Source organism: Girardinichthys multiradiatus, chromosome 9, assembly GCF_021462225.1.
Source record: "Girardinichthys multiradiatus isolate DD_20200921_A chromosome 9, DD_fGirMul_XY1, whole genome shotgun sequence".
Classification (NCBI taxonomy): domain Eukaryota; kingdom Metazoa; phylum Chordata; class Actinopteri; order Cyprinodontiformes; family Goodeidae; genus Girardinichthys; species Girardinichthys multiradiatus.
Window position 1 is genome coordinate 26,941,240 of NC_061802.1, and position 14,727 is coordinate 26,955,966.

The 14,727-nt window shown below is 39.7% G+C and overlaps 1 protein-coding gene across 4 annotated transcripts in view; it reads right to left on the reverse strand.

The window, feature by feature from the left end:
• Window positions 1-14,727, reverse strand: part of elavl4 (ELAV like neuron-specific RNA binding protein 4) — a 117,735-nt gene that overhangs the window by 32,444 nt on the left and 70,564 nt on the right. For 3 of the 4 annotated variants that reach the window (XM_047374826.1, XM_047374827.1, XM_047374828.1), the window contains 2 exons: window positions 13,620-13,723; window positions 9,953-10,153 (listed from right to left, as the gene is read on the reverse strand). In XM_047374826.1, the coding sequence (XP_047230782.1) occupies window positions 9,968-10,153; window positions 13,620-13,723 (290 nt within the window). In that variant the 3' untranslated portion in view covers window positions 9,953-9,967. Of the gene's footprint in view, window positions 1-9,952; window positions 10,154-13,619; window positions 13,724-14,727 lie in introns of those variants that run through there. The other variant, XM_047374829.1, reaches the window with a different exon arrangement.

The window sequence follows — 14,727 nt, forward strand, 5'->3', positions numbered from 1 at the left end:
TCAAAAACAGAAATAAGAAAACCAAAGAGCATATACAATATGTCACCATTTTCATGGCACTTGGTCCAAACTTCAGGTGTAATATAATTAAATTCTGTTTAAACATATTGAAATATGAACTAAAATTAATCTAAGGCAGATTCTAGAAGGAAGCAAAGGACAAAAGGAGGTTCAGAAAAAAAGTCTGAATTTGGCAAAATAGATTAAAAAAAAAGCTAAACACAGTTACTTGAAAATTTAGACACCACATATAATGTTCAGTTCTTTTTTTGGTTTATGTTTGCATATTGATATCTAAAGTCATTTTTGATTTATTTCTGGAATAGAAATTGAATATGTGATCTTTAAAGAAGTGTTATAATTTCAGATTTTGTGTTTAGTGAACATTAAAGTGACTACAGCGAATAGGACTGTGCTGTAGATGCCTATAATCACTAATCTCATTGCTTACAAAGAGAAAATGTTCTTAAACTAAATACAGGTCCTTCTCAAAATATTAGCATATTGTGATAAAGTTCATTATTTTCCATAATGTCATGATGAAAATTTAACATTCATATATTTTAGATTCATTGCACACTAACTGAAATATTTCAGGTCTTTTATTGTCTTAATACGGATGATTTTGGCATACAGCTCATGAAAACCCAAAATTCCTATCTCACAAAATTAGCATATCATTAAAAGGGTCTCTAAACGAGCTATGAACCTAATCATCTGAATCAACGAGTTAACTCTAAACACCTGCAAAAGATTCCTGAGGCCTTTAAAACTCCCAGCCTGGTTCATCACTCAAAACCCCAATCATGGGTAAGACTGCCGACCTGACTGCTGTCCAGAAGGCCACTATTGACACCCTCAAGCAAGAGGGTAAGACACAGAAAGAAATTTCTGAACGAATAGGCTGTTCCCAGAGTGCTGTATCAAGGCACCTCAGTGGGAAGTCTGTGGGAAGGAAAAAGTGTGGCAGAAAACGCTGCACAACGAGAAGAGGTGACCGGACCCTGAGGAAGATTGTGGAGAAGGGCCGATTCCAGACCTTGGGGGACCTGCGGAAGCAGTGGACTGAGTCTGGAGTAGAAACATCCAGAGCCACCGTGCACAGGCGTGTGCAGGAAATGGCCTACAGGTGCCGCTTTTGAACCAGAAACAGCGGCAGAAGCGCCTGACCTGGGCTACAGAGAAGCAGCACTGGACTGTTGCTCAGTGGTCCAAAGTACTTTTTTCGGATGAAAGCAAATTCTGCCTGTCATTCGGAAATCAAGGTGCCAGAGTCTGGAGGAAGACTGGGGAGAAGGAAATGCCAAAATGCCAGAAGTCCAGTGTCAAGTACCCACAGTCAGTGATGGTCTGGGGTGCCGTGTCAGCTGCTGGTGTTGGTCCACTGTGTTTTATCAAGGGCAGGGTCAATGCAGCTAGCTATCAGGAGATTTTGGAGCACTTCATGCTTCCATCTGCTGAAAAGCTTTATGGAGATGAAGATTTCATTTTTCAGCACGACCTGGCACCTGCTCACAGTGCCAAAACCACTGGTAAATGGTTTACTGACCATGGTATCACTGTGCACAATTGGCCTGCCAACTCTCCTGACCTGAACCCCATAGAGAATCTGTGGGATATTGTGAAGAGAACGTTGAGAGACTCAAGACCCAACACTCTAGATGAGCTAAAGGCCGCTATCGAAGCATCCTGGGCCTCCATAAGACCTCAGCAGTGCCACAGGCTGATTGCCTCCATGCCACGCCGCATTGAAGCAGTCATTTCTGCAAAAGGATTCCCGACCAAGTATTGAGTGCATAACTGTACATGATTATTTGAAGGTTGACGTTTTTTGTATTAAAAACACTTTTCTTTTATTGGTCGGATGAAATATGCTAATTTTGTGAGATAGGAATTTTGGGTTTTCATGAGCTGTATGCCAAAATTATCCGTATTAAGACAATAAAAGACCTGAAATATTTCAGTTAGTGTGCAATGAATCTAAAATATATGAATGTTAAATTTGCATCATGACATTATGGAAAATAATTAACTTTATCACAATATGCTAATATTTTGAGAAGGACCTGTACAGCAGGACCAAATCCAAGCCAAAACATAAAATAAAATCATTAATTTCTTAAACAGGTTAGTTCATTTTTAAAGTGTTCTACAAAAGGTAGTGATTCATTTATTTATCAATCACACTTGAATATTTAATTGAACGAGTATTATATATATTAAGGACGACTTATTGTGCCCCAAACCAATACATAGGGGTAAATTGGGGTCCTGGTCAAGGGTTTTTTGTAGTCCCAGACTAAAGTCATCTGTGTCAGGCATGTCCCTAGCTAGCTGTGCTAATGGTTTTTGTGCAACAAGTTATTAAAAATCATGGCCTATTATCTTGTGCGCCGCTTGGAAAATTGTATAAAAGGCCATTACCGTAGGACATTATTGTACAGACCTGTCAACTCTAGGTTTTTCCTAACAAACAAAGTGTATTTTTACTCGTTACAATGATGAGTGAAACAGAGGCTATTTTGGCTGCCATAGATTTATACTATGCGTGTGTGGAGAAAGGTTGCGTATAAACATAACTCATTGTACTTTACAACTTTCAAAGCAAAGCCTTAGTTTGTGAAGCAGTAGAGCAACTTTTGCTTTACGTTCTGTCCACAGACTGACTAGAACTCCACTAAACTATGTGACAAACAAGTCATATCAAAACAGAGAGGAGTCATACTAACTTTAGCCTAGCACTTCAGCAAACGGCTTCGCCTGAAAAACATCATCAGCAGGACAGAGATGTACCTGTATTAGAAATGTAGCTTTATATGTTGAGTCAGATGTATGTTTTGAAATGAACAAATAATTGGAACACATTTTATGCAATACCTTGTGTTTAGGAACATTATAGTAGCTGTCTTAACCCTGCTTAGGACACAATGTCAAGAATAATGGATACTGCATAAATGTCCAGGTGAACAAGTCAAGGGAGACATGGTCAGAGCAAAAGATGGTGTGATACTAATAAAATGTAGTCTCTCATTTCACTGCCCTTTCAATTTACAGTGTCCAAGCAACTACATTTTAAAATTAATTGGATCCATATTAAGGACAAAAAAACCCTTCTTGGAACATCTCTAATGATTGTGATTATTATTAATATATGTAATGCTGAGCGGGACTTGTTCAGTGGGAACATTATGCACAGCAAACATGAAAGGACCAAAACTCTTCCTTCAAAAGAAATGTACTCGACAATGATAACAAGGTATTTGTGGGGCTGCGTATTTCTATACTGATCAGCTGATCAACACCTAAAAATGTTTTTTTGTAGTTCTTAGTACAACAGTTGTAAAATAAAAATTAAACAAATCAAAAAATTTGTAGTAGAAAAACAACATGTTTTGAAGTTTGACTGAAAATATTTAAAGCATGATGTACATGATTTACAAATGTTTCTATTCTCTTTTTACGCACATTGTTTCTGTTCCTCATGTGCGGAGATGTAGCTTAATTTAGTACTAAGGTGATCATTACAAGCATTTGTTTCAACTACACCTATTAGTAGCACCACCAATGATCATGGTGAGCTGGATTACAGCACAAATGCTTACAACTTGTTTCCATGGGAATCCTTCCCATTAACACCTTCCGTCTCTTACAAAAAGGAATGTGGAATCAGCCTTTTCACAGTCAATCCTTACACAAACTGAGCAGCAATTTAGTTTCATATTAGAGCTGTCTTTGCAGAAGCCACATCTGCAAATCAATTATATTTGCACCCATTGATCAGGTAAGCACTGACCTCTGTGTGCCTGGAGGTCTGGGAGGAAGAACTACGAATAGTGTGCTATTGATCGGAAGCTGCCGCTTATATTTTGTCTGTTTCAAATTGAGCCTTGCCTACACCAGTTGCAAGAACACTAAATCACTGCCTGACTGCCTCCCCGAAGGTTAGAGAGACAGACAGGGGAGGGAACCTGGCACTGTTTCACCAATAGAGAAAAAAAATATGCTTATCCATTCAGAGGCAATCAATACTCAGAGGAAGAGAAAGAGGAGGGTAAGGAAAAGATGAAGAGATTCTCTTGTCAAGTCAATTTTGAACTCGCTCCCTGAGTCTCAAGGGCAATTTGGCAGTTTTAGTGGATATTGTTTTCAGCATGCCTCTGACTGTTAAAGATGCTAAGAGTGATGGTCTTTAAGATGCTTCTGGTGTTTGCGGACAGAAGAATGACCGCAGGGGGTGCATCCTGTTGATGAGGAGGTCATTTAGAGAACAGACTCTGTGTTCCCAATTTAGCAGCGCAGGAGTTGCGGATCATCAGCCCATCTGCCAGTGGTCACTGGAAAGCTCCCCCATACTTCAACAATGTTCTGTAGCATTGCTTTCAGTATTATTTTTGTCTGTGCATCAATCCACTTTGAAGTTTCCCATCACTGTGGACATAGTAAACTTAAGACTTAAATCAGTCCAAAGCTTTATACGAATACCAGACCAAATTGAATTTACTTATTCAAAAAAATATGCAGAAACATGCCAGTGAGAAAAAAAGTTTTAATTACTTTTTCTTCTCAAGAGACGTTTATAAAATTGTCATAATGGCAAAGCTGATGTCGGGTCATTCTGTGCACAATTAACCGAGCCCCAAAACAATCTGACGAGGAGGACAAAACATGTCTTCCTCTGTTTTCCTTTTTGCTTTTCTTTCTTATTCAGTGCTTACACTTTTTGGCAGTCGCAGGAGAGTATTAATTTGCAGCCCATTTCTCTCTTAATGGCAGTGAGTGTGTGGGTGGGTGTGTTTCTTCTGTCTCCACAGTATCAGAGAGAAGAAAAAGATGAGTCAATGATGCCAGCATACTACTCTCAGAGCCGCTGAAAGATCCTCCGTGTTTTTAATCACCAGCAACTCTAACATCTAATTAATCATTAACATTTCTCCTGCTGATCCGCGGCCCTCTGGGGGCACCTCGCAGAACATCCCTCTCTCGCAATATCTACGTTTGTGTGTGTGCATATGCACTGAGTGTGTGTTTCACTTCAGAAGCATGTTTGATTGGGTGGTTGTTAGGACATCATTTACTGTAGTTGAGGCTATTAGCATGCTGAAAAACATCTCCTGCTCTGCAGCAGTTCTGACCAATATTACATGTTAATGTACATATCAGGATTCTGTTTTTTGCAGGTGATAGACAGGACGTGATTGCATGAAGCAACCTGAAGAGAGAAAGGAATGGGATTTTATTCATACCGAGGTATCGATTTTGCATTTCATCTGCTAACTCAAAACATCTCTATTTCTAAGACCCAACTGAAGCTCCCCTTCTCAGTACAACCATCCAATAGCAATCCCAAAGCACTCTACAAGGGTTATGCTTCTTCCATACTAAGTTGACTACATATAGTTCAGGATTTAGTGACTCCTCGCAACATTATTAGTTTATAATAATATGGAAGGCATGTCAAACAACAGGCAGTGCAAGCAAAAAATTGTGTGAAGAGAATGTTTTTATTTTCATTTCAGTTATCACAAGGGCTCAACAACTGTAATTATCTGTTATACGCCTCCTCATACATATAACACATGCATGTTATATGTATTTCTACTGCGACCTACAGCTGAGCAAGGATACCACGCACCAAACTTTGAAACAAAATAGCCCACAGACAAACAAGTTACATAAGCAGAACTGGATTTAATATGTAGGTTTCAGGTGCTTTATTTCTCATATAAAACCCAATTTTAAAGATTTTTTTTGTATCACTAGTGGTCTTTATTTATTTACGTATAATAATTTTTCGAAAGTAGGCAGTCAGGAAAGACATGCGTCTCCGGGGTCGTCACTCAAACCTGGGACAGCAGCGTTGAGGACTGAAGCCTCTGCACATTGGTCGTGTGCTGTACTGCTAAAGTCTCATTTTAGACGCAAAAAGAGAGAAAGTAAAAGACAAAAGAAAGTGATGCAGCTTTAGTGAGAATACCCTGAATACCCTGAAGAGGATGAAGTGTAAACAACAGTCTTGAAGGAGTTCCCAGAGATGCTTAGCACTTGTTGGCCCTTTTGCCTTCACTCTGCGGTCCAGCTCACCCCAAACCATCTCGATTGGGTTCAGGTCCGGTGACTGTGGAGGCCAGGTCATCTGGCGCAGCACCCCATCACTCTCCTTCTTGGTCAAATACCCTTACACAGCCTGGAGGTGTGTTTGGGGTCATTGTCCTGTTGAAAAATAAATGATGGTCCAACTAACCGCAAACCGGATGGAATAGCATGCTGCTGCAAGATGCTGTGGTACCCATGCTGGTTCAGTATGCCTTCAATTTTGAATAAATCCCCAACAGTGTCACCAGCAAAGCACCCCCACACCATCACACCTCCTCCTCCATGCTTCACGGTGGGAACCAGGCATGTAGAGTCCATCCGTTCACCTCTTCTGTGTCGCACAAAGACACGGAGGTTGGAACCAAAGATCTCAAACTTGGACTCATCAGACCAAAGCACAGATTTCCACTGGTCTAATGTCCATTCCTTGTGTTCTTTAGCCCAAACAAGTCACTTCTGCTTGTTGCCTGTCCTCAGCAGTGGTTTCCTAGCAGCTATTTTACCATGAAGGCCTAATTCACACAGTCTCCTCTTAACAGTTGTTCTAGAGATATGTCTGCTGCTAGAACTCTGTGTGGCATTGACCTGTTCTCTAATCTGAGCTGCTGTTAACCTGCGATTTCTGAGGCTGGTGACTCGGATGAACTTATCGTCCGCAGCAGAGGTGACTCTTAGTCTTCCTTTCCTGGGGTGGTCCTCATGTGAGCCAGTTTCTTTGTAGCACTTGATGGTTTTTGCGACTGCACTTGGGGACACTTTCAAAGTTTTCCCAATTGTTCGGACTGACTGACCTTCATTTCTTAAAGTAATGATGGCCACTCGTTTTTCTTTACTTGACTGCTTTTTTCTTGCCATAATACAAATTCCAACAGTCTATTTAGTAAGACTATCAGCTGTGTACTGTATCCACCTCCTGCACAACACAACTGATGGTCCCAACCCCATTTATAAGGCTTGAAATCCCACTTATTAAACCTGACAGGGCACACCTGTGAAGTGAAAACCATTCCAGGTGACTACCTCTTGAAGCTCATCAACAGAATGCCAAGAGTGTGCGGAGCAGTAATCAAAGCAAAAGGTGGCTACTTTGAAGAACCTAGAATATAAGACATATTTTCAGTTGTTTCACACTTTTTTGTTCAGTATATAATTCCACATGTGTTAATTCATAGTTTTGATGCCTTCAGTGTGAAGCAACAATATTCATAGTCATGAAAATAAAGAAAAATCTTTGAATGAGAAGGTGTGTCCAAACATTTGGTCTGTACTGTATATGAATCACCATCTTCCTAAAAGCTTTGCACAAATGAAAAGACGTAAGAGGTTTAATGCATTTTTCCATTAGATAAATTATGGCAATAATTATAACATCCGGACCGGTTAGTCTGCTTTAAAAATCAGATCATGCTGCCCTTTTTCTTTTTATCAATACGCTTTTTATTAATTCGCTTAATTTTCTTTGCAGATGCATTCCTCCTGTTGTCACACAAAATTAGGCAAAACCATGTTGAGCTGCACATTTTAAAATCCAGCCATTACAGCAGGTACGTTGCAAGCACTGAGGGACTATTCTGATGTTAGATGCAGTGGAATCAGTGATTAAATGTTAATGGAACTGGTTTCTTTAAACAAAACATGTTTTAAAATGTTAGCATGTAAAAAGCACCTGTTTCTTCATATGAGCCTTCCATTTTTGATTTGAGCATTTGTATTATTCTCACTGTGTAAATTAAATATTGCATCATTTTAGATGGACATGTGAAGCCTCTTCACTTTAAAACAGTCAAGAATGAACACAATGAATAATTGAACCTCTTGTGAACCGTAAATGAAATGAATGCTTGAAAAACCTTGACTTTGTGTAACCGGGAGTGCTTGAGCTGAGCTGGTGTATTCATAGAACGTGGCCTGGGCCTCAAAGCTAAAAAACAGAAATGTAAATGTGCCTGTGACTGAAAAATCCACAGCAGGTTGTGCAGCGGTATGGCAATAGTGTTTGTTAAAAATAGAGTGATAGGAGACTACTTTAAGCCTTCCATATGTATTTAAAAATTGTTTCTGCGTTTTCTGCACTTCTGTCTCCTTAGCTTTATGTTTCCATCCTCCATCCCCTCATTTCCTTTTCTTCCCACAACTGTGCTCATCAACACCCTCTCTTAAATTTTTCCTCTCTTCTTTCTGCTCTTCTCTTCCTCTGCTCAGTGTGCAGAGGACAGGCATACACTTCACTGCCAGCAGTGATTTATACCGCTTAGGCAAATGAGTGTGGCTTACAGCATGTTGCTCCTTTTTCTGCTTCATCAGTACACATTGCACATAACACTGGAGCAGGTTGGAGCCTGTAGGCAGACATACAACCACTGAAATTGATCTAAAAGACACGCTGGAGGGGTTCCTCTGCAGCACAATGGGCCGATGTGACTCATTTGTGTGTTTTGGATGTAGTGTGATGTGTAAATGGGGGGAACATGTTTTATAGTTTGTCCTCGACAGAGGAGCTTGTTCCCGCCAAAATGGCATGCTAAGGTCATTCACTGACTTACTAGGTATTCCTAAAGCACCACAGGGGACTGTACTCTCACCATTCCTTTTCACTCTGTACACCTCAGACTTCCAGTACAAGACAGACTCTTGTCATCTGCAGAAATACTCGGATGATTCTGCAGTCGTGGGGTGGATCAGAGATGGACAAGAAGCTGAGTACAGGAAGGTGGTGGACCGCTTTGTGGCATGGTGTGGAAACAATTATCTCATTAAGATTAGGACCAAAACACTTATTTACAACAGGCAAAGTTAAAGTGGTGAGCTCAGTTTTTCAAAAGATAAGTATTTGTGTTAAGTAAACGTTTCAGTGTAGGGGTAACATTTGATCATTCAGATGCAATGCCTACTATTACTAGAAGAAGAATGAGAATATTATTATAGTTTATGTATACATGAAAACAATGTATTCATCCAACAATCTGGCCTCGTCAAGAGTCACAGATGCTTATTTGGGCCTTTGAGAAAAATAACTCTCCACTTTTAGGTTTCAATGTTTTTAGGTTCCAATGTTTTTAGGTTCCAATGTTTTTAGGTTCCAATGTTTCAGAAACTTTATCTCAGCTGGACAATCCTCTTCATTTTTTACAAAATAATTGTAGAATAATTAGTGCAAATGATTTCATTCAGTTGTGGTCTACTGGTGTATTATTCAGCTTTAAGAGTCTGGCTCCCTGACTTTTTTGCCATCAAGTTTCTATGTAGAAATAAAAGACAATTCCAAGTCTAGTAAAACAAAAACTTTAACAGCCTGAGAGAATTAGCTGAGGACAATTAATTTTTTTGTGTATTATCATTATGTGTCTAATGTGCAGGATCTTTGTGAGCACATTGACTCAGTCAATATCTGAGACTATATCTGTTTTTAATGTTTATTTTATAAAAGTGTTGCTCAAAGTGCAAGTTATGTATTTATTTTCAGCCAGTCACATCAGGGATTGATGCATCCGAGCATCTGTGCAACACAGGAAAGCACATTGATCACAAGCTCAGCAAATAGTGGGATGCTTCTTCAGGAAATTATATTTTGGATGTTAGCAGAATTTGTGCTGACTGACCAGTGTAAGTGCAACATGGCAGAGTTTTTTGCTAAATGTTTTCAATGATGCTACAAACATGTAAAAATTAACATCATTTATATGATTGTATCAAATAAAGTTTTTAAATTATTTTTTTTACTGTGATATGACAGCATTTCAATAAAAAAAACATGAAAGGCTCCTCAGACAAAAACATACTAACCTGTAGATTTGATCAGATGCAATAATCCACGTAAGTAAAAGGATGCTGGGTCATTCTGACTGATTATACAGTGTGTCATGGTGTCACACAGTTAGGATAAAGGAGGCGCTGCCCCATGGATACCTGTGACCTGGTCGACGAGAATACGGGAGGTGATGATGCGTCCGTACTGGGAGAAAAGCTGCTCCAGTTCCTTCTGGGTCATGGTCTTGGGCAGGCCGCTGACATACAGGTTAGCATCACGGATGGAGGCTGAGCTGGGTCGTGCATACGACACCTGGTGGGGACAACAAACAAAGACTTCAAACTTGTACACTACAATCCAGGCTTTTGATGAGTGCATACATTAAAATCAATGTTTTAAACATACTGATCTTGTGAGTGTGTTTTGTGATTGGGAAGGGGTGTGAATTATTTGATGTACAGGGAGGAAAATGAGACTGTATTTTTCCTCCTTGCCTTGGGGATTATCATTGTTAGGAAAAGATTTAGCTGCTTTGAACCCCAGAAAGATAACACTTCATACCTCAGTCAGTTGTTTGTACGGGAAGGTATAGAAAACAGTGCCCTGAAGAAAAAACCACAGGTGGCTTCACTCAGAAAAGACAACTCAGGATAACAGCAAAATACTCACTTCACTATTTATTTGAAGTGTTATTCTGAGGGAAAACATTTCTAAATACAAAAGAAAGGCATTGATTTCTTAGGCTGGTAAATGTCCTGGTTTATTAGACAATAGAGACATTATTAGAGGAATGCTTCATTGCAATTCTTCCACCCATCTTTTCTGGTAATTTGCTTTGCTACGAGTGAACTTCCACAACATCTCCTTTCAGGTAGTGATATAGCATGAATCCCATTACTACTCCTGCTGCTGACTGATGCAGCTTTCCCTTCCAGTACTTTCATTACACCTGACAAGCAGTGACATAAGTCGTCAAATAAGGTGTAAGTCAGGCAAATATAGTGGATATGTGGTCATATCCTTGAGTAACAGCATGGAAATCCTGCTTGTTAGAGAATAGGATTGGGAACAGCTGGCTTTCTCTGAGTCTCACTTTTCTTTCACACGTTTCCCTCTTCAGCCTATCTGCTCAGCTCCCCTGTCTTCTTCTTCCTCCCCTGCCGCTCTCTCCCTTTTCCCTGCCTGGTTATTTTCCATCGGTTTGCTTCCTGCGTACTGCCTCGCTAAACCTTTCTAGAGTGTGCCTTTTTATGCCCCCCTCTCTTTTTTTGGTTTTTCCTCTTTTCTTCGCTGTACAGCTCTTCCTCATTTTCTCTCCTTGTCAGCCAACTCCAGATGTCTAATCCATCAACACCTCCTCAAGCTGTGAGCAGCATTGTGCAGTGCGATGCATGTGTGAAACAGGAGTGTACGTGCGCTGCTTGTGTGCAGGAAAAAGTTTGAAAAACTAAGTGCTAAGATTAAAGTAATCACAAAGCAATCACAGGCGAACGCTGGAAACGCTGTCTCGGATTGTGTGCACACGTGTCACTGTGAGCTCTTCGCACCTTCAGTGCGCAGCTTCCCCTCACACCTCGGTGGGAAAGCAGCACCGCTGACAGAAATCGGAGGTGTCACGACGGAGGAAGCTGCACAAGTAAAATCAAGTCAAAGGCACATTGCCCGGGAGAATGTGACTCTCTGGACTGAGCACACTGGCAGCGAGTGGGAAGGGTGTGACATGAAGAATGACAAACATAATTTTAGAGTAACTGCGCTGCCTTTTAATTAACCTTGTTGCCTTTAGGGGGTTTGAGTCTGTTGTGGGAAGAGAAAGCACAGAAAGGGGGTAGTGGGAGGAAGAAAATTAAGTGTGAAAGAGTGATAGTGTCAGATGGAGATGTAGTGTTGTCTTCTGTCATGACAAAGAACCTCCTTTATCTCAGGAACAACTTGAGGCCGTCTCTTGCGTCATTGAGAGTGTAAAAGAAAATCTACAAACTCAGACTGTAACACTGTGCAAACAACCTCAAACCTTCACAGAAAACACACGTTTTCACTTACCTCTCCAGGTTGACTGTTTCACATTTTACCCTCTTACTTGTATGTGCTGACCACTAGATGGCAATTACATGCTTCTGCTTTTAAAGGGCTTTGTAAATAACTTGATCTAAAATAAGAATCCAGGGATTGTCCTCAGGCACAGAGTGCAATGGTTAGGATTTTACATTTCTCATGTAAAAATTCCAAAATTCAAGACTAAGATATTGTTCTTTGTTACTCTTCATCCCATTCTGAAAATGTAATTACAGGAGTGCACTATTAAATTTAAATATATATATTTCTACAGTGGTTAGGCTTTAAATACATTATATTGCCCAAGGTATTGGGTCACACCATCAGTCAATTATTGTGGTGTTACAATCACTTCCAATTCTGTTTTTCTCATCTATGAACACTCTCCTAAACCTTGTGGAAGATGTTTACAGACTAGTTATTGTTGCTATTGCTGGTAACAGATGGGTTGGTTGGATGGATAGATGGACAAAAATAAGGATGACCGAATACATCTTGAAATACACACATTTTCCATCATTTGTTTTCTTTTCCCATACTTATCCACACCTTGAAAATGCTTAAATCAGATTCCATATTTTTTCTATAATTTTCCAGTCTGCATTGGGCACAAAATGATACAGCAATTTAGGAAAATTTAATTTAATTTAAAAGCATAATTGACCACAGAAAATTACATTCAATCTATTTTGAAATATTTAATAGGCAGATAAAATGTGTGAGTTAATATTAGCTTTAAATTGGGAGTATAACAGGATGAATCCTGAAACAACCTCACTTAAGCATCTTTAATCTTAGCTCATCTCTGATTATAGTGCATGCAATATTGTTCTTACAAATTCACATATCCATTACAAACAAGTCATTACGGGTTTCACGAGTGACAAACAGCGATGTAATGCTAAAGACCGAAACCTTCACTGAACAGAGGCCAAGTCAGGCAGTTTATTACTGTTGAGGGAATGAAGGGAATCTCTGGGATTTCCTGTATGCAAACAAGATAATCCCATCCTATTAGATTACATCAGACTCAACTAGATCAGATTAAATAGGATGACAGAAAGCATGAATCCAGGGATTGCAGCAGAGCAACAGATTACAGCACCTCTTAACAGCAACACATCAGCAGGCGTTGCTAAGAAAGGGATATGTGATGGAAAAATTAGATTAGGCTCATGTTGTTGTGACAGCATCTGGAGAATAAGTGCATGCAGGGTTTCACTGTTTTGGTCGTAAAATGTGTTTGGATGCAGGACTGTGCAGCACAGGTACAGATTTATCCATTTTATCTCAGTGACAACCAAAACGCCTGGCTATTTATCCTGAAAAAACACTCAGTGATAAAACAGGCTTAGAGCAAAATGGATGTTTGATACAATTCTTCCATTTTACTCAATGATATCTGTATAATTTCACCTTTAAAGTTTGACATTTAGAAAGGTAATTAGCACATCAACCACAGTCACAAGCCATTTAAAAGGTGTCACTTTGATTTAGATGGTCTTTTTATTTCTCTTGGCTAAAGCACATTAATCCAAAATCACCTGGCAGCACATTCTATACCAACATCGCTATCTGAAAGGCCTCCCAGACAGAAGAAAGGGAGGCCTTTCAATTTAGCATGGCCTCCATAACTTTGTGAAATGCAAAAAGATAAGTTGACCATCTTTCTTTTTGTGACCTTTTGTGTCAAATGTATATAAATGAACACAGCATTGATTACCTTGATTGTTTTTGTCTGAAGTCTGAGTCCATTTAATGTGTTGATGGCTTTCTCTGCATCCTTTGGGTCAATGTAGTTGACAAAGCCGTAGCCAAGACTCTGCCCTAAAATAAAGAGAAAAAACAGAAACAAAATAAGTGTTATGGTGAAATTTCTTGTTGTTTTTATGTTTTCACCTGACATAACTTAACTTAAAATGATCTCATTTCACCTTACCTAAAATCTCTGTTATTGCCTCTTAATTTGTAGTTGCCTGTAATCTGAGGAACGAGCTAAAATTATTGCCTATGCAAGTGCATTTAGGTCCATTAAAATACAGTAATTGAAATTAATAACTCTCAAAGGTAGAAACATCCATACTATCTGTGTTGCACTCACAAGTTTCAGTCTCCTTTATTTAGTGACAACAGTCTATAGAATGTAATGACTCACTTTAAATTAAAATAAATTGAGCTGTGCGATGAAAGATTTACAGCATTTTGTTAATGTCATTTCAAAAAATGCCAAATCCCACACCTCTTTTCCTCTAGGGTGAGTGTGTTTTATACAGCAGACCCCCCCTGGGAGTGAGGCAGGACTGACATCTCTCTGTGTTTCCCCTGCGGATCAAGCGTTTCAACAGGCTTAGGACTTTTAAAGCAGAAGCCTCCAGCCATCAAATGCTTTCGTCTGCCGAGCAAACACACCCTATCCATTAATGCCACACACAAGCTCCAAGATTCCCAGGCAGTTCAAGCAGAGCAGCATGTGCATATTCGTTGCTAATGGGAACAGACAGCGGTTAGTCAGAGACAAAGTGAATCACAAAATATGGAGCATGGCTCTTTCACAAAGTAAATACTTTTGGGCTATGGATATCGCAGCACAGAACAGCTCAGAAGAGAGCATGGGAAGGGCCAGAAGGGACTCGTAGTCCTAACATCAAACAGCTGATGATTTTTCTCTTCTTCTTCTCCTCTCCTCCCTCTCCTCCTCTGGATTAACGGTGGATTATCAGACACTCTATTGTTAATTAAAAACCTGCCATCCTGGAGAGACCACTGCTATTTATATCGAGCCATTCTCCGTTCACTCTTCCTCTTGGACTCTAAACCCACTTCAGGTGTTT